The 21,144-nt window shown below is 43.0% G+C and overlaps 1 protein-coding gene across 1 annotated transcript in view; it reads left to right on the top strand.

Annotated features, from left to right (window-relative positions):
• Positions 1-2,290: 2,290 nt before the first annotated feature.
• Positions 2,291-21,144, top strand: part of SASH1 (SAM and SH3 domain containing 1) — a 245,783-nt gene continuing 226,929 nt past the window's right edge. Inside the window, exon 1 of the mRNA XM_032407689.1 lies at positions 2,291-3,185. Coding sequence (XP_032263580.1) covers positions 3,165-3,185 — 21 coding nt within the window. The 5' untranslated portion in view covers positions 2,291-3,164. The remainder of the gene's footprint in view (positions 3,186-21,144) is intronic.

The following is a 21,144-nucleotide window of genomic DNA, read 5'->3' as shown; positions in this document are numbered from 1 at the left end:
CCTGAGATCATGACCTGAGCAGAAACCAAGAGTTGGACGCTTAACCAACTGCACCACCGAGGCACGCCTCGTTTCTTTAAGCTTTTTACATTTGTTTGCATTTTGTGTGCTTTGTTGAATCATTTCTGTGTTATATTGTGTGTTGGATTCAGGGGTTAGGGGGGGTGGCCAGGGAGCAGAGAGATAGTAGGAATTTTTTAAAACTAAAAATGTATTGCCGTAATGGCCTTTCCCCATTGTCTGCCCGTTCCCAGTGCCCATTTCTTCCAGCTCTCACATTCTTCACCTCTAGAATACTTGGTTTGTTTATATAAGTATTTGATACACAGTAGGATGCAATGCATAATGCACAATCACTGTTCAGATTATGCCAATTGTGTTAGTCTGCTGGGGCTGCTATAACAAAGTACCACAGAGGAGGGGCTAAAACAACAGAAATGTATTGTCTCACAGTTCTGGAGGCTGGAAGTCCAAAATCAAGGTGTCAGCAGGGTTTATTCCTTCTGAGGGCTGGGAGGAGGGATCTGTTCCAGGCATCTCTCCTTGGCTTACAGATGGTTCTCTTTCTGTTCACATGGTGTTCTCCCTGTATGCATGTCTCTTTGTCCAAATTTCCCCTTTTTATACTCAGATTAGTGCCCACCCTAGTGACCTCATTTTAATTTAATCACCTCTGTAAAGATCCTATCTCCAAATAAGATCACATTCAGAGGTACTGGGATTAGGATTTCAACATATGAATTTGGGGGAGACACAATCCAATCCACAACACCAGTATTTTACATAACTTTTTAAAAAAATGTTCATATACTAGGGGCACCTGGGTGGCTCAGTCAGTTGAGCATCCAACTCTTGATCTCAGCTCAGGTCTTGATCCCAGGGTCGTGGGTTCGAGCCCCACATTGGGCTCCACACTGGGCATGGAGCCTGCTTAAAAAAAAAATGTTCATATACTATCAAATCATAGCTGAGAAATATAAACAGGTTTATGGAAAGTAAACCCTAATTACTACAACGTTCTCTATAACAGGACTTTACTGGTATACCTGAGCTCTTTTCTATAGGTAAGTAGGGCCCTCCCACAGTTGTGAAAAGGAAACTATCACAGGTTAACTATAGACCTTTGCCTGATCTACAGTTATTATCCGATGTATACAGAATTTCTGATTTTATAGTCATAGCTTCAGTGCTCCTGGGAGTCAAACTCCAAAGCCAAAGCAACATCTCATGGGACAAAATTTCTCCTTTGATAATTTAGGGAGGTAAGAGGATGCAGAGACCAATGCCTTCCTTGTATGGACAAGTAATCAGAGGCTTACAAAAGAGAAGAACCCAGTAGCAGCCCCAGAACTAGCATTTGGACTCCAGGGCTGAACTCCATACTCCTTTATCACATCACACCACCCACCCCCTGTGCCAGACAACCCCACCTTCCCATCTATCAAAGTTACCCATGTCTCACTGACAACAACTGACTTCCCTTACCCATTTAATTTTTTTTAATTAACTAATCATAATAAATGTGCTAAGTACATTATTGATGTCCATGAGGAGGATCAGAATTCTAAAGTATCACTTAGATCATTGTTTCCCAAGAAGCCTATGAAACCAAAGGAAAACAAAAATCTAGGTGCCTCATTTGTATAAGAGAGTAGGTTTCTTTACCTTTCAGATCCAACTTTTTAGCTAAAATTTGGCTTTGCCATGAAAATGAACATATGCTTCAAAGTGGAAAACAATTTTGTCTGTGTGGCAATTAGGAATTACTCTTGAAAACAAAGAAAGGCAAGGCCTTTACCTCTGCTCTACCAGGTCTTGGTTAATGCATCAGAACTGATAGCTGAGATGTGTATTTTAGAAGCCACCTACCTAATTCAGCCACTTTACAAAGAAACCGTGGCCTGGGCCGTGGCTTGCCCAGAGGTCCCCAGTTAAAGAGATCAGGGGACAGGTCTCCTTAGGTCCCATCGAGAACACTTAACACCCCTTGTAATGCTGCTTACTGGTTATTTAGAACACGTACAAGCTACTGGAAGTTTAATTCCTCCTGTCCCATGAAGATAAGAGAAAGAGTAGCCCTAGTGTTCATTGGTGGATGACTTAATATTTTAGGATTTAGTTTTGCTAAGTCACTCTCATAATATAATTTGAAGGAGCAGACTGTGTTTTCTAAATATATATAATTTAATGTGACTATTTACTGACGCCTTGCTAATGTTCCTTATACCTAAACTCCTCTGTGTGTGCTTTATGGGGAAATGCCAGGCACGCTAACTTTTAATATTTTAAAGTTCTATGTAAGACTTGTTTAATTAAAAGGCAGGTTTTCTTTAAAAATCCTAAGATTTTCTTTTAGAGTCCTTACAAGTTAGGGGGGATTTTTCTTAACCTCTTTTCAGGGTTATTAAATTGGGTAAAGTATATTAAACCCCAGCTATGTTTTTTTGCGTCTACAATCCTGGCATGTGGGCCAACCCTACAGAGTGGTCTCAGAACAGAGGGTGCTCCAAGATGCAAGCAGTTTGTGCCGTGTGAATGCTAATTCTAGAACATTAAACTTATCATATTAAATTGATTTCTGGATGTTTCTCTGTGGAAGTCTTGGAATAATCCTCCCCTTCCTTTCCTTGAGCCAAGAAAATTCTGCACCAGAACAATTTAATTTCAATGTGTGGAAAAACTATACTCAATGAACCGAACACGGTGCTCAGAGAGTTTTGGGGGGAGGAGGAATGGGGACAGGGACACTTTGATCACTTTTGTATGTTACCAAAACCTCTGAATTTCTGTGTAAAATTCTGCGATGTATTTATATGCTTCGTTGACGAGGATCATTTGCGAGCTTTGTCTTAAAGTCTGAGAACCTCAAGAGCAAAACCTGCTTTTTGTGCCATAGTTATTGTGTTATATGTTAAGCATCTGGAAGGAACCCCAAGGAGGCCTCAGGAAACAGTTACTGCCTCTTGACTTATCATCCTGAAGGCGATTTGTTTTAAAGTTGATAATCCCTAGGGCTACAAGAGTGTCCCACATCTGCCCTGAATTGAAAACAGATTCCCATTAAGAGCCTTACATCAGTGCTGCGGATTCATTCGATCTGAGTCAGAAAGGAAGTCGGAGAACATTCGAACGTATGGCCTGATAGCAACACAGCAGCTCCCTTCATGGAGGATCAGGACTGCAGGGTATGTAGGATGCCCGTTTTCAAATTTTAAAACTGTTTTTCGGTGTGGAAGTGGTCTTTGGACCCTTATGCGGGACTACTCGGGAGGGGACGATGGTAGCTAACAGGTAAAAAGTAACTGTCAGCATCTGGGACTGTCCTTGCTACCAAGGAATTGCTCAGAATTCCAAGAGAGGCCAGGAAACCTCCGCTGCTTGGGAATTCTTCTGCCAGATTTTGCCGGGTTTTTGTGACTTATCGTTTACATAAGATATATACCTAGAATTATGTAGATATTTATATAAAAGTCCCCCCCACACACACCATGACACCGAGACTCTAACACGGTTTTGTAAGCCAAGAAAAGTTTTTACTGTTAAAAAGCCAGCGCTTTTCCAACCTCTGCTTATCTATGAAATTATTTTAAAATCTTTCCAGTCATGCTAAGAATGAAGGATGTAACTATGTACTCCCTATTATAAGCCTCCGGGGACTGGGACCATCTGATGAACTATGTAGCTTTTAATATTCTACTGACGTTTTCTTCTCGACTTTGTTTCGGTCTTCTCGGTTACAGCAGTATATTATAGTGTGAAGTTCGTTTCCTTTTGAACAAGAAAGGAGGTTAGACTTGTCCATTAAAGATGATTAAAGGAGAGAGAAGCCTACAGTGGTGATAAACAGGGGTCTGAGGGCCTGGCGGCGTGAGGATGCTGAGCCCTCCAGCCTAGCTCCTTGAGGCCCTTCTGGCTCCCTCTCCAATTCTGGACTGGGCTTTGGTGAGTGGCGGCCTGGCGGGTTACTTCCAGAAGTCTATTCTGCTTACCAGCTTCTCTGAGAAGCTCGGGACAGTGCCTAGCACCGTGGATCCCCAATACATGCTTGTCGAATGAAAACAGAATTAGGAAAAGGAATCCTAGAAGAAATGTCAGTCTGAACATATTGACCTAGTTCACCTCGTTAAATATTCCCTCATCTTTTTTGGTAAGATTGATACCCAGAGTGGAGCGGAGAAGGTGATGGGTGTTTGGGGTAATAGCACCAGGATGCCAGTCAGAACAACTGTGTGTAAAATGTCTGATTCCAGGGTTATGGGATTGATAAAGTGAGGAAATCTGAAATACGAGTCTTGAGAGGTAACAATCATCCCCTAGGAGAGTGTTCGAGAAGCCAAGGAGAGCTGGTATGGGAGAAAAGGAACAGACGCAGCTGCTTGTCATTTCCTTCAACTCGCTGCAGATGTGCTCATCACAAATGTTCTGACAGGACAAAGCCTGTTCTTGTTACATGTGCTTCCCCTGGTTTCAGAAACAATATTTTATGAGCAGCCCAGTTGGCAGGTAAGATTCTCCATACAAATGCCAAAATACTGTTCCCTCTTGATGGGTTGCCCACAGTTCTTGAAAGAGGGAAGGTTTTTCGGATGCCAAAATTGACTGCAAACTGTGTCATGGGACTCTGCCCTCTTAATCCCAGCAAGACAGAGGCTTCCTTTTAGAAAAGGAAGCACATTTGGGTTTTTGTGCTGGAGAATGCAAAAAGATGTATTGATCAACTCGGACAGAAAGGGGAATTATTAGGCTTAGAAACATTGCTTCTGTCCTACCTAAGGAGACTGACAAATGAGCCTTGAAATCTATAGAAATGGTGCTAGTTCACACCAGCTTCCTCTTTGGGAGATGACTGTATATATATCTTAATTCAACTAAGCTACTTAATCTCAACCCCAGGGGTTGGGGAAGAAAATAAAAGCAGTGTTGCAGACACTTTCCGGGTGAAACTTATATCATAAATTTAACTCCCATTACCATTAAGTAATATCCACTTCCAAAAAGCTCTCTGCCACTCTTTGAGTAACAAAATAAACAAATGTTCACATTTCCTTTCCCTGGTCCATATTTGAACATGAGGCCTGTCACTAAGGGGCTACGCCACCGAGCCAATTCACAGCCTCATTTCTCTAGAAGTTTTGTAAGCCATTGTTTGGAATTCAGAACACATTATTCCCCAGAAACAACTTTAGGCCCCTAGCTCAACTCCTGAATGCAAATTTACCCCCAAAGATAGAGAATTTGTTACAAGTTTCTGGAAATGGACCGTAAGAACTTTTACCATTTTGTTTAATGACACTAGAGAATAAATTTTACGATGAACTATAATACTGCTTTTGAGAACACTTTTAATTTCCTTGAGAATTAATTCTTGACCTCGCACTCTGTTCCTTTCTTTATCTGAACCCTAATCACCTGTCCTAGGTGCTTTGTCTCCTGCTACTTCCTCATATGGTACTCTAGGTTGGAGTCTTAATTATTTGCCTGTGGTTTTTCACTTGTGGGTTTCATTTTGCCTGTAATGTCTTCCTCCCCTTCTGATTCCTGGCAAACTCTTGATCAGCTCCAACATTAACACAGTTAAAACTCTTCTGTGGGGCCTCAAACTCCCACCTCTCTGCTCCCTTGGTAACAAACCCCTTTATTTGCACGTAGCTATTGACCTTCTAAATTGCCAAGGACCACAGTTTGAAAATATGCCCTATGAAAAATTAGACATTCACTCCCCACCTCTGCTAGAACACCTTGTAAGTACCATGATATACTAACATTCACCAGATTATATTGCAATTTTCACTTTATATGTTGCCCTCTTCCCTAAGCTGAGACCTCCTTAAAGACAGGGATTCTCAGAACTTGCTACAATGCCTGAAACATAGTAGATAATTAGTAAAAGGATGGATGGATGGATGGATGGATGGATAATTGGATGGATAAATATGTGATCAGATAGGGGCACCTGGGTGGCTCAGTCTGTTGGGCATCCAACTCTTGATTTCGGCTCAGATCATGATCTCAGGGTCCTGGGATCGAGCCCTGCATTGGGCTCCATGCTCAGCAGAGAGTCTGCTTGAGGATTCTCTCTCTCCCTCTCCTTCTGCCCATCCTTCCTCCCTCTCTCTCTCTCTCTCTAACAAATCTAAAAAATAAAATAAAAAATAGGTGATCATATGGATAAATGGATGGTATGATTGGATCAATAGATGGATGGAAGAATGGATGGATGGATGGATGGATGGATGGATGGATGGATGGATGGAAGAATGGATGGATGGATGGATGGATGGATGGATGGATGGATGGATGGATAGAGTACTAGAGAAAAAGCTGGTTTATTTAGAGGAAGATGGAGAGCTATATAAAAATATCTATGGAATTCTGGATGGGTCTTTTAGACAGGTTCAAGGGCATGACATTGATGGAATTTGTCCATTATTATTTTATTTATACTGTTGTAAGGGAGGGATGATGAGTAGTGGGAAGATAATGGAGCTTGGAGTAAGAATAAACGGGTTCTACCTCTAGCTCTCTACTTCCTAGTTATGTAGACTTGAGTAGGTAGTTTACCTCTCTACTTTTGCTTTTATTCATCTGTAAGATGGGAGTAATACCTACCTTTGAAGAGTTTTTGTAAGGATTATATGATAATCCATCTAAAAGCTTTAGTCTATTCTTTAAGCCATACCAGGTTGAAGATAGGTGGTAGTAAAATATCAATCTAAATCTGAAATGGCAACCATAGAACTTGAAACCAGAAGAAGCCTGGGCCCCTGTGTCCAGCTCTGTCCAAATTAAATAATCTGTGATGGAGGAAGAGGTAACACTTGTACATTCAAAACCAGTGGGGGTGGGGGGCAGGGATTATGAGAAAGTTGTTTGGTGGCAAGTAGTTGCAAAGGGAAAGAAGAGAAATTGCACTGTTGAGAAATTGCACTTTCAGGATTATAAAAGGAATAATTGTGTGTGTGTGTATATATACCTGCAATAACACTCCTATGCATTTGCAACCCCAAAAAGTGCCTTGTATATTTCGCATACTTTACATAAATACTAATGATAGTAATACATTCCTAACTAACACTTACTATACCACTTACCAGGTGCCAGGCACCCTTCTAGGCTTTTTACACATTTTAACTCATTTTATCCTCACAACAACCCTGAGGAGTAGTTACATAAAATCCTTACTTTACTGATAAGACGGCACACAACTAGTCACATAACCAGCACGTGTAGGAGCCAGTATTTGGACCCAAGCAGTCTGGCCCCAGAGTCTACACACTTCACACAGGAATGTCCTCACAGCTGATGTGGCTTCTGGCACAGATCAGACGTCCGACTCAGCTGTCACAGTCGACAATGCTCTAAAGTCCCCTTTGGTGGATTTCCCTGTGGATATACTTTTCAAAATACAATTTTAACACCTGAAAAGTTAGAGCGGTAGAATTTTATAGCATGGAGGGACATTTGATTCATTATGCCCAGACCGGCCAGCTGAGAGTTTCCAGGGAAAGTCAGCTTCAGAGTGACTGGTCAGAAACTCTGCGGACAGACTAGCAGCAAGGATCAGATGATCTTAGTGGCCCACAAAACACTGTGGCAGCAGAAGGACATCACCTTTATTCCAGATAATGTCCAGGGAATTCTAAAAAAAATTCTTCCGGGAAGTTTGTAGACATTATGTTGACACTCCAATAGTTTTCCAAATATGAAAATAAAGATAATCACACTTTACTCTTTTTTTTTTTTACAAAGAATCATCTATTTTTATCTTTTTTTAAAAAGATACTAATATTTTGTTGAATGAATGCTGAAGAATTCTGAACAAAATATACAGTCTTTGAACACTCTCTTTATGTTTCCTAGATTGAATTTAATAGGACCATGTTCTAAAATACTGTTACTCTTTTTTAAAAAAGATTTTATTTATTTATTTATTTAGAGAGCGGGTGTGAGCTTGAGCAGGGGGAGGGGTAGAGGAAGAGGGAGAGAGAGAGAACCCCAAGCAGACTCTGCACTGAGCGTGGAGCTTGATGGGGGGGGGGGCTTAATCCCATAACCCTGAGATCATGACCTGAGCTGAAATCAAGAATCAGATGCTCAACCGACTGAGCCACCCAGGTGCCCCTAAAATATTCAGTTACTCTTATGCCATCCCTGAACACTTACCTCTCCCTCAAATTGCTCAGAGCAATTTTGATTCTATTTTCCCCTATCAAAAATAGAGACTTGTTCAAATAGTTAACACATTTAACAAATTCCACAAATTCTGCTCCAAGGACATGTTAGGTAGGCAGAAAGAATGTGAGTCCTCCCCTCTTCTACCTGTTCGAACTATAAGCATTGCCATAATTAATACAATCACTATGCAGGTGCTACAAAGTTATCTAATTCTCTGGCTATTTTAGTCATTCCTATTTTAAGCCATTCCCATGTCCCACTGATGTTTTGGGGCATGGTTTTTGGATGAATAGGTAGGTATGCTTGTTGGAGAGGTTGCCAGAAGTTTTGCCTACCTCGAATACATCCAGTGAATGACCCACCTGAGTCCACACCTTTGGAGAACTGGGAAAATAGCATTTAACACCTAGAATCATAAAAATCGGGAGCCAGGAGGAACCCAGTCTCCTCCTTGGATTACAGTGGGGAGAGAGGAAAGGATGGGGGTAAGTAAATGGATTCCCTAGGTCTTTGTTTCCATTTTTTTTCTCATTACAGTCTGGCTGGAGAACATCTTACCCAAAAACCCACTCATGTAAAATTCAATCCCCTTCGGAGTTTTTTGCATCTGTCCAGGTGTCCTGGAAATAAATATTAAATTAAATTAAGTTTTAATTTCATTTAAATTCTGAATAAAAGGCTTCACATAAATGGACCAAAAGGAGTCCAACTCTCCAAAAGTAGGTCAAATAGAATAAGGCACTTTCAAGTATCCAGAACAATCCCATCATTTAAAAAAAGCCCTGCAAGTTCAGTAACTACCTAATAGAAATACAAAATCAAGCTAGAAGTGGCCTTAAAGGAACGGATTGTTTTAAACTGTTTAACTCTTCCAAAATGCCAAGGAAATATAGGACACTAAAATGAAGTCCAGATTCTCAAAACGGAGGTTGAATTTTAAGCAAACTCTTCATTGGACAAATGGATAGTTTGGAAATGGTTTTAGGCCAACGATCTCTCTGGCAGGGCTATTGTGGAGCTGGGAGGAGATTTAATGAATATAAATCCCACAGCCCAGTAGTACACGGTGGATACTCACTAATATTTTGTTGAATGAATGCTGAAGAATTCTGAACTAACTAACTTAGCCAAGCCAACTCAGCACTCTCCTTCAGCCCCTGTGGGCACCTAAGCATGGGTTATTTTACAGATTAATGAAAGCAATGCTTTCTGGAATGAGTGATCCTCTGGGAAAGACAGTCCCAAATTTCTGAGACTTGTTTCCTAACCTTTTACAAAAGGTTAACATTAGATATATTAGCTCTAATATTAGAGTAATGACTGACTAGGTTGTTCTGAGAGTTAAATGAAGTCATGTTCATCCATTCATTCATTCAGCCTTTCATGCATTTAAAATATATTGATTGTGTATTTTCAGCACAGCAAGCATTGTTCTGCGCTTGGGAGATGGAGGTGAGCAGGCAGATGAGGGCTCTGGCTCCATGGAACTCACATTTTCTCACAAAGCACTTGGCCTGCAAGTACTGCAGCCACCTAGCACAAACACCCTCTTCAGGGTAGGTAGCGAAGTGCCCAGGAAAGAGCAGTCAGCTTAGAACTAAGACTGAGGATTCAAGCAGGACACCTGGGTGGCTCAGTTGGTTAAGCGTCCAACTCTTGATTTCGGCTCAGGTCATGATCTCAGGGTGCTAAGCATGGAGCCTGCTTAAGATTCTCTCTCTCCCTCTCCTTCTGCCCATCCCCCCAACCCTCCTACTCTTGTTATCGCAAGCATCTGTGATCGCTCACTCTCAAAAAAAAAAAGAAGACGAAGACTGACCCCACTTGAGCCTAGCCTCCGTGTCTTACTAGCTGAGTTTCCTGGGAAATACTTCCAAACCATAGTTCTTGTCTGTGAAATGGATATAATAATACCTCCCTGGCAAGGATTCTATGAAGATGAAATGAGCCTTACTGTGTATAAAGTAGCACAGTGTCAGACAGTAAGGGTAACCCTTCAGGACCTTCGTGAAGAAGTTGATCAAAAAGTCAAAGAAGAATATCTGGGAATAAGAAGAGTTGAGAGCTGTTGCTACTTCTGAGCACATTCCACAAAGGAGGAGTTTTTCAACCATTTTTGAAGCAGACTGTTGACCTGGAGGGTATTGAAAATGTAATAATAGAATATAAGAGAAGCATGATGCCTCATTATACGTAGCAGATTGAACATATGCTCTTTTTCCCACTCTCTCCTCAAACCCTGGTAAAATGGAAATAAGAGAAAAAACAAAATAAAACCATGAGAACAACAGTGAATGGGTGGGGAGGGTGGAGGGTGGATAATAGAAATGAGAAATGCCAATGGAAGTTGGAAAGATTGAGCATAGGTTGAGGGAAACAGTAGCAATGGATGTAGTATACAATGGGGAAAACTGAGAATTAATTACTTGGGGTGTGCGGTCTAGAGAATATCCATAAGAAGAAGCTCATTGGAGTCACTCATTCTAGGAAGATTCTAGAAAAGGAGACAGGGCTCTCTCATCCCCTATAAGGCCAAGGGATAGGGAAGGGCTGAACATAGGAAGATTGTTTAGAAGCCTGTATGTATAGGGAATAATGAGAACCCTGTGTCCCCCTGCCCCCACCATCCCAGGCCTGTCTGGGCAACCAAGAAGCTGCACCATTTCACTCCCCATCATAGCAGAAGGCTAGAGAAGCTGAACCAGAAAGTCTGGTCTCAGAAATGGCTGAGGAAGGGGTTCAGTCACTACCCTGAAAACAAGGGCACTAAGAAAATCTATGTACTGAAAGGCAAGACTTTCTAGTTACCTTCCCAAATTCAGTTGGCAGCCAGGGCTGTAAACAGCCTCCCCCTACCCCAACTACCACCACCAAGAGAGGAGATGGGAGAATTCCTCTGTGTTGAAAAAGACCTGCCCAACAGTGAAGATTTATAAATACTGACATTTGGGGATCCCCTACAGGAATCTGGGCCCTCTATCAAATCAATCACAGTAAAGCCTACAGCAAAAAGCCCCACAACACAGGGCTTACAATCTGATTTCTGGTTCCCCAGTCTTAAGTGAGAACAAAGGATCATCAAACAATAGGAGAAAGCTGATGAGTGGGGAAAATGAACTCAGAGACAATGTGGGGGACATAACTGAATCCAAGATATACAATGAGTATCCTCAGTGAGGTTAAGGGAAACAAAACCAAGAACAGATACAATAAAAAAGGAACATTCTGGGGCGCCTGGGTGGCTCAGTCGTTAAGCGTCTGCCTTTGGCTCAGGTCATGATCCCAGGGTCCTGGGATTGAGCCCCGCGTCGGGCTCCCTGCTCAGCGGGAGGCCTGCTTCTCCCTCTCCCACTCCCCCTGCTTGTGTTCCCTCTCTCGCTGTGTCTCTCTCTGTCAAATAAATAAATAAATAATCTTTAAAAAAAAAAAAGGAACATTCTGGTAACAAAAACAATCTGTAGAAGCTTTGAAGATAAAGTTTAGAAAATCTGTCAGCACCAGATAGGAAGCAGGACAGAGTCTAAGGAAATTGATGATTAGTCCAATAGGGTCAAATATCCAAATAATAAAAGTTCTAGGGGCATCTCGGTGGCTCAGTTGGTTAAATGTCTGACTCTTGATCTCAGCTCAGGTCTTGATATCAAGGTCATGAGTTCAAGCCCCACGTTGGGCTTCACATTGGGGGAGCCTACATTAAAAAAAAAAAGTTCAGGGCGCCTGGGTGGCTCAGTCATTAAGCATCTGCCTTCAGCTCAGGTCATGATCCCAGGGTCCTGGGATGGAGCTCCGCATCGGGCTCCCTGCTCCGCGGGAAGCCTGCTTCTCCCTCTCCCACTCCCCCTGCTTGGGTTCCCTCTCTCGCTGGGTCTCTCTCTGTCAAATAAATAAATAAAATCTTTTAAAAAAAAAAAGTTCTAGAAAGCACTGAAAAAACAAATTGGAAGAAATCAACAAAACAACACAAAAATTTCCTAGAAGTGAAAGAAATGAGTTTCCTGATTAGAAAGACCCACCTAGCACCCAGCATAGAGACAAGATGCATCATTATGAAATTTTAGAACACCAGGAATAAATAGGAGGTCCTAAAAGCTGCCAGAAAGGGGGAAAAAAAAAAAAGGCCACATAAACATCAAGAATCTGAATGGCATTGACTTCTCAACAGAAACACTAGAAGCCAGGAAACAACTTCCAAGTTCTGAGGTGCAAATGATTTCTGACCTAGAAACTTATGAGCATGGGGTAGACCAAAAGTATATAAGGGATCAAAACATTCACATCACTTACTCCCCTTTTCAGCAGGCCCCTGGAAGACGTGTTCCACCAAAATGAGGGAATAAGCAAAGCACAACCTACCCAGAATGGGGCTCCAGATGGAACATCTCCAAAAAGGAAAGAAAGGAAACTGACTGATATACAAATGGGTTCTACCATATTGCAGGGTGTTTTTTATTCTGTCAGAAAGTTTGGAGAATAGTGGATATGTATATATATATATAATTTTCTCAAATTAAAAAAGAAACCTCCAAGGAAAAATAATTAATGAGAAAAGAAATCTGGTTATAGTACACAGTAGGATTTAGCTGTGAACAGTATCTACCGACAACAATGGAAGCACTGAACATTAATAGAACCATAAAGCAGAATATAAATATGGTGGCCTTGAAGATGCACAGTTCAGACCTCCCCTCAAAGGATGACCTGCTGTGGGGAGTGTGTCCCCTCTTTGGGACCCAGTGTTGTCTTCACTGGGAAAGGTGGCCCGGCCAGCTTCCCAGCAATTGCCCGAGGACAGCAAGGGGATGAGCACCAGCCACCGCTGCCCAGGGCTGGCCCTCTCCAATGGCCAGTCACTCTTTACTCCGGGTCTCTGCATCAGCCTGGCCTTGAACTTCTCAGAACTGCTCTGTAGTCTAAGGCTCTTCCTCACCGACCCTCCTTCCCTGACCCTCTCCTTCATGATGTCAAGTTAGCCAGGGAGCTGTCCCTTTATCCTTCTCGGGCACCTGTGCCAGTAGATCTTGTGCATTTCTAATCCTACCTTGGTTTCTGCTTCTCGGAGGACCTGAACTAACACAATCACTATACTGGGAGCATAAAAGGAGGACAAAAATGGGGTGGGGCTGGGGGATAGGAGGGAATGTTGAATCATTATTTTTCATTTTGGAAAGTCAACAGATAATGTCTACATGCCTATAATGGAAAAAAAAAAAATTAGCAGGATAAGTACATGAGTTAGAAATGAGGAAGGCAAGGCCAGAAAGAAACACAAATAAAAGAATTAGCAGTGCTAGGCGGGGTTGTATCAGGAAAGGAGGGGAGACGTGGGGAACTCTAGGTGTGGGGAAGGAAGAGGAGTCATGACTTGAGCTTCATAAATGGGTACTGAGGCACCTGGCTGGCTCAGTAGGTGGAGCGTGCAGCTCTTGATTTCAGGGTCATGACTTCGAGCCCCATGACTTCGAGCCCCAGTGCCTCATTAATAAATAAATAAATAAATAAATAAATAAATAAATAAATGTATGTTGCTTGCTAAGTTCTGCCTAATATTACGATGATGAAAAGCACATAGATATATATACATACATCAAACATTTAAAGTATATATTTAAATGTATTTAAATATATATAAAAATGTATATCAAACATACATATAATCAAACACCTTTAAATATATATTTTCTATTTTAAGTATGTATTATAGATACACAGTATTTAACGGTGCTTGATCCAGACTGTGGCAAGCCATTAGCCCTGCTGTCTCGTTCTTGTTTGCCGGCTCCCCAGCTCACGCCTCCTGGCCTTAGAACCGGCCGCAGCCCCTGCTTGTCAGCATAGTGCATTTCTCTGCAGAGAGGACACACGGCCAAGGGTCTCCAGGGTGCACCAGGAGGCAGGGAGGGTCCCCCGTGTACCCCAAGAAGGAGACCTAATGAGATCCAGGCCAGCTGCTTTCCACCTTCACCGGAGGACCGCACTCCAGAAGGCTTACTGTGTGCTTCCAGCTGAGCCCGGGTTTACCTGCCCCTTTGTCCCAGACATCGGCCGCTGGCTAGCTAGCGCCATGCTGTCCTGCTGGAGGACCGGCGGGACTGAGGAGGGGACACGAAGAAGAAAGAGATGACTGCAGGGCAGCCCCCTCCTCCTCCTCGCCCCCACGGTCCCACAGCTGTGACTACTGCCCTGCAGCCACCTGGGGCCCAAGAGAGCTGCCACAGAGGCCCCTGGACCCCCATCACACACCCCATACTTTCCTCCCATGGAGCTCAGGCCAGGGGGAATGCATGTGAGCGTGTGTGTCTGTGAGTGATACCACCTCACATGTTCACAGTTCTTCGCTGCTTGGGCAGAAGCCCGGGGCTCAGAGCGGTCTCTCCTCATCTCTCTCTAGTCTTGGAAGAGGTGAGGCACCACAGGAGACACTGAATTGTCTGGAGGAGGAATTGTTACCTATATTTTTGTAAAGTGCCGTCAGCGGTGGGGACGAGGACAGAGCGTGGCCTCCGAAGTGCCTGCCCAGAGCCCTGCGAGTTAGCTACGGCCTGTCAGCAGCGGCGTGTGATCTACCTCAGCACGAGCCTTCCCAACTGCAGATGCAGGAATCTACCAGAATATTTTTGATGACAAGAACCATTTTTTAAATTATTTTTTCTATTATATAAAAGTAATACATGCTCGATTGTATGAAATTAAAACTTGGAAACCAGTACAAAAGGGCCATGTTTACACAACCCAGAGGCACTCACGATGTTGCCTTGTTTTCTTTTGGTCTTTTTTTTAAGTCATTTCCAGAGCTTTGAAATTTTACTTTATGTATAATTTCATATCCTGCTTTTCCACTTACAACTTCATCAAATGCATTTCCTCATACCAATAAAAACTCTCTGGAAGCATCTTTTTTTTTAAGTCTGTGTAATATTCCAGCTCACAAATGTAGTCTGATTTGTCCAATCATTCTATGTTAGTTAGGCTCTTTAAATTCTTTCAAGACTTTCTAATTAGAAATCATGTTGTGATGGACTTTTGGCGTATACATCTTTGTCCTCATTTCAGATTATTTCCTCAGAACAGATTCCCAGAAATGGACCTGCTCAGTCAACCGGTATGAACTTTTTTAAGGCCAAGTAAATCTTTTTTTTTTTAGACAGATAGTGAAAAAATTTGTTTATGATTTAATGATATTCAGATTTTTTTAAGAAAAATGTATAAACCAACAAGCACATGCCCATGGTCCAACTTAAGAAAGTGTATTACTTACACAGCTAAAGCCACGCAGTATCTCTCCCCTCTCACATCCCCTCCTCATCCCCAAAGGTGGCCATTATTCTGAATCTGTTTTCTCATAGATTTTTTTAAGGAGCAGAACTGCAAGGATATGGGATCTTTCTGTTAGAGAGTAAGAGAAAATAAGTGAGGGGAGGGGTGGGAGGAGGGATAGAGATAGAGGGGGGGAAGAGAGAGAGAGGGAGAGGGGGAGTGATAGAGGGAGAGGGGGAGAGAGAGAGATTTGTTTTGCCTTGAACCATTATATCCTGGAGTGAATTTTCTGAGGAAATCGTTAGGAGATAAAATTTAAGCAGCTTTGTATCCAATCCATATTGTATTTATGGATGTCCATGTGAGAAAGGACATTCACTCACACTGAACATATGACGCTATCTCCTTCCCACCTCCAGTCCCCACTCATAGGAATCAGACACAAATGCTGAGCCACGTAGCAAGGCCTTAAGAAGGGCTGCCAGCCCTCGAATCCACCTTCCAGTACTCCCCATCTGTGGCCTTAGAAAAGTTGCCTCACCATTTCTAAAGTCCCGTGTCTTCATCTGGAAAACGAGGATGAAGCTAATATTATCCACCTGCTACAGTTGTAGCATGGCTTAAAGGAGATAAGCACCTAGCACATTACGGGGTATATAAAATTACTTTACAGTGTGGCCCTGGAAAAGGTTTGGGGGCCCAAGGAAAGCTATTTTCCAGAGCGATAGCCAGTAAACCCTTTACAAGCCTTTGCTGAGGGTGTGATATTGACATTACAGTTGATGTTTTTCAAAAAGCAGTGAAAGGCCATGTATTTTTCTCTTTTCCACAATTCTTCGTGGGTTCCAAGATTTCAGAGTATGGTTTCATACAGGTAATTCTGGTAGAAGTTTCTCCCTACTTTGTTGACTTTCCAAGTGAAAAGTGAAATGGTCTAGGCATGTATCATACTGGCAACCCTGGACTTACCTGTGTTCTAACCAACTGCACACAGAGCCTCCATTTTCAGTCTGAACACATCCAATCAAGGTGACCAGATGTTTGGATTATAGGTTCGGTGACTTATGATGAACAGGTCCTCAGACTCTTCCTCTAGGACCAGCACCTCTGGTTGCTTACATGGGTTAGAGATTCAAGGGATTAAATGGATGAGGGATTAAAGTTTAGTTTGAGAACGAACCTTACCAGTAATCTAGCAATAGTCAATAGTTGTTCACTTTTTTGTATGAGGACCGTCTCTAAAAATATGATTCTTTCTCAAAGGAGATGTCCTTCCTCTAAAAAGTGCACATATGCACATTCATAACAAATGGTGACAAACATCAAGGGATTTAGGGCTTCCCTGAAGCTGATTCATGGGATCCTCCAGGAAGGAATTCTGATCTTACTAGGGAACTGAAACCCAGAGAGGTCCAGGACGAGCCCACGGTCACACAAACATTTAGCAGCAGAGGCAGAATTACGACCCGGGTGTCCCATCACCCAGTCTCCTCTCCCCCTCTGCCTTTTCTCCACGTGCTCTGCCAGCAGGATGCTGTACCGAGAGCCTATATGTAGGGGAAGCCTAGAAGGCCACATTCAGGGATGGGACAGGAGTCCAGATGCTGTACTTGCCCTGGGTCTCCAAGGCCATCATGATGGAGCTCAAGATCTAGAATGTACTCCTTTTTCCTCACGACGTCTGTACAACAACCAGAACAATACCTTAAGGGGTCTGCTCCTAACGGCCTCTCAATAATCAGCGGGGTGACTGTGGTGTGCCAACACAGTCCAGTGTGATCCTTCCACAGTGTGGTCTGGGTCAATGACTCGTGTAAATTAGGGGTGTTCTAGGAACAGACATTAAGAACGTGGCAGCGTATTACTCTCAAGTGTTCTTCAATCATGACTGTCTCTGTTGGTGTCCAGTGACCCCCTGCTGCCTCTCCTTCTGAGCATCTCAGATCTTTTCAGGATTCTTTGAGGCTGCGCATTCCCCCTGCCACCATGGGCACAGACTCCCCTCCTGCCATCTGCAGTGTCCCTGTGACATTCGTCAGAGACAGCGACTTGCTGGTCTCAGGTTGTTGCATAATTCCAGATTCAATCTATGTTCATGTTTTCTTTAAATGCCTGTCTTTAAAATTATTTATCTTCTATCTGTTTTCCAAGCTGCTACTTCATTTCCTGTTCGGAGCGAGTGTGTGTATGTAATTAGTGTGTGTGTGTGTGTGTCTGTGTGTGTGTGTGTGTCTGTGTGTGTGTGCGTGCGCGTGTGCCTCTGTTGTTTGCAACACCTCCCAGTTGGGGATCATTTGTAAATTCAGTTAATGAGCATTTAACACATTCCCTTTGATGAAGCTGTTAAATCTGGCTTCACACGGGCACCCCACCAGACAGCTCCCTTCTCCCAAGCCGTTTGTGTTTACCTATTCTTAACTACTTAGTTATGGTTTCTTGTTTGTTGGCACCATATCAAACTAACCTTTAGCCCTGTCTGGAAAAAGTAGGGCTTCGGTTTTGTGAGAAAATGCTTCCATCTGTATTCAAAGCAAGTTCACTTTCCTGGTGGGCTTTCGTTTTCGCCGAGCAAAATATACTGTAGACAGAACAAATACCCCACCATCACCTAACCGGTCGCTTCTGCGGCAGCAACACACACACGATAGCTGGGGAATTTTGCAAAAACAAATACCCAGCTCCGAACCTGTGGGCTCCTCCAGCTGACAGAGTTTTCCTGGATTTAATTAGAACTCGATCTCTGAAGACGGAGTGTGTGTCAAGTGTCCTTTTCACTCACGTAGAGAAAGCAGAGTCAGTGGCCGAGCAAGTCCTGGGATTCGCCGATGAGCCCTCATGGCTGTCCCCTCGAGGAGAGGATCACGGGAGTCACAGTCCTGTCACCCGCAGAAACACAAAGCTGTCTCCTTGGCTATGGGCTTAGAAAGAAGCAGCGCACAGATGTCTCGAAGATCAACTCTTCAAAACTCAATACACTCGAAAACCTAACAACAAACTGAAGGAGGGGAATGAACAAGATAATTCATCTTTACCTAAAGCAGGAGTAATCTCCCAGCTTAGAAAAATCCTCCCAGCGCTTTGTTTCTGATCTACCACCCACGCGTTCCCCCTCACCTTTCCCCGACTTCAGGAATAAGTCCCCTTCTACAGGCGAACACAGCTTGTTGCCCAAATCATTGACATCAAAGCCCTGGCTACCAAAGCCAGCCGGGCCAGGGAGAGTTCATCTCCCAGCCTTTAGGTTCGCGGGGAGGCAGTTAACTGCGGACGGCTGGATTTCACCTGGTGCACAATTTTTCCATTTTACTCTGCAAAAATCCAGAACACGAGGTCAGTTTCAAGGGATTGTTTGGGTTAATTCCCACTCCAGGTCACCTGACATGCTCCATAATCTGAGAAGCATTTTACACTTTGAGTTCCTAGAAGGCAAGAGAAGAAGAGGGAGGAAGCTGCTCGTGTTGACTCAGGGTTGGGGAAGCCTGGCGAACCTTGTGTAGATGCGGCCATTGGCGCATTCAGGTGTAAAGGCAAGATCCTACCCGATCCTACCTGATTTCAAATGCCTCAGTTTCCAGCCTAGAGCCTCTAGCCTCCTCTTTGTCGCTGTTTTCCTTTCCTGTTGACTTGTGGGTGAAAGGCAGTGAAGTGGTTAGATGTGGCGGGGGGAGGGGGGCTGGCCCTACAAGAGTCTCCAGACCTGTCTGGCAGATTTGGGTCGGGGCATCCTGGGCTCTTCACAGTAGCCAATGGTAACCTTGGCCATTGTCCAGAACAAGTTTAAAGAGAAGGCTTTTATGCATATGTTTCTTTTTAAGCCTGATTAGCTTCAGAGACTTGTTGTTAACAGTTATCAGAGATAATTGTTACTGATAAGGCTATCTGAAAAGAAGGAACCTAAAAATAAGTGCAATGAGGATTATATGTTGGGGAGTGGGGGTTGGAGATGCTACTTGGCTTAATACATAACCAGAGAGTGATTTGATTTGTCCTGCCTGTGAATGAAAATAAAAGCCATAAATTCTGTAAGGAAAGTCCACATTCTAAAACTATATTAAGTTCTGAGAGACAGAAAGAGGGAGTGAGCATGAGCGGCGGGAGGGGCCGAGGCAGAGGGAGAAGCGGACTCCCCGCTGAGCAGGGGCGCATTGGATACACAAGGCTGCACATTAGAATTTTGTCAGTATTTTGTAATACCTAATAGGAAAAATTTCAACTGGATTTGAAATCTGTTACATTTTCATAAGAAATTTCACTATGCGTTAATCAAATAAAGTGCTGTTAGCTCCTTGAACTAGGAATTGCTATATATAAAAATAGCTAAGACAATTTTTTTAAAGATTTTATTTATTTGAGAGAGAGAGAGAGAGCGAGAGAGAGCATGAGTGGGGAGGAGAGGGAGAAGCAGGCTCCCCGAGGGCAGGGACCCCGATGCGGGGCTTGATCCCACCCTGGGATCATGACCTGAGCCTAAGGCAGACACTCAACTGACTGAGCCACCCAGGTGCCCATGATGTTCAATTTTGATCCGTGATTACAACCAACACCCTGAGCTTCTAAGTCTCTGATTTCCAGATCGATGGTACGAACTTCCCTTCTCTCTCCCAGCTAAGAACTAGGAGTTAACTAAAAAGTTGTTGCTATAGATTTCAATATGTTTTATGAAAGGGGATAAGGCATCTGATCTTCCAGACTGCCTTTTTCTTTTCATGATCCTATCCCCCCCACCATCCCAGCTGTTTTCCTGTCATTCGACATATCGTGTCAGAGCCAAATGGACCAGAAATGACCATAATAATATCACTTCTTCTTATACAAGTACAGGGGAATTAACTTTTTTTGTGGTGTTGATTCTCTTTATGGATGTTTTCAGAGTATTGTTTGATCCATGTTCATGTCTTTTCATGTATTTTTGATGTCAGAGAGTGAATATCATAAAAACACTTGTGAGCCTGATGTCATTTGCTTGGCTCTCATGTTACTGGCTCCCATTGGGAGACCACTGGAATATCGTAAAGTGTTCTGACCCACATGGTCAAGCCTGGAGCCAAGTCATCAGGAGGATCAGCTCCCCTAAACACTCTTTCATTCACAGAAAGTGCAATTAAAGTGATATCACACTGAGGGAGCACGATGTACCATTTTTCAATGTCTTTTAAATATTGAATAAACTTGAATTCCTGCAATTTCAGAACCTTAAAGGGTAATCAAAGCTTGGACTATTTGTTTTTCTGGAATAAGATTTAAGATAGTGTAAGTCCTATTTAGCAAAATGCAGATTGCATCAGAAAAGAAAAAAAAAAGTTTAACTTTATTAAGAAATGCCAAGGCTCTTAATACGGCTGAGAGCCAGTGAATTTCTCCCGTGGCATATTTTATCTCACATTCCTCTCGCGGGCTTGAATTATGGCCTAACTGGACCAAGATTGTCCAGGCTACTGAGATTTCTCAATCCAGAACAAATACGGAAAGTTCAGTTCCTAGTCAATAAACTGAGAAGCTTTCAAAGCGAAAGGGTCAATAGCAAACACGTGCTATGTAATAGCATTTCCACTCACGTGAGTTTTGTGGCCACTCTTTGTGTCCTACCAACTGGATTGACGTTGACAAATTTGGGAAGTCAGTGTTAACTATCTTCTGTCCTTAATCACCTAGATTTCTTCTTTCGTGCGTCTGTGAATGCCATCCTCTTTCCCTGCTTCCTTTTTTTTTTTTTTT

Source organism: Phoca vitulina, unplaced genomic scaffold (assembly GCF_004348235.1).
Source record: "Phoca vitulina isolate PV1807 unplaced genomic scaffold, GSC_HSeal_1.0 scaffold9, whole genome shotgun sequence".
NCBI lineage: Eukaryota > Metazoa > Chordata > Mammalia > Carnivora > Phocidae > Phoca > Phoca vitulina.
The sequence above is the reverse complement of the archived record's forward strand: the minus strand, read 5'-3'. Positions and strand labels throughout refer to the sequence as shown.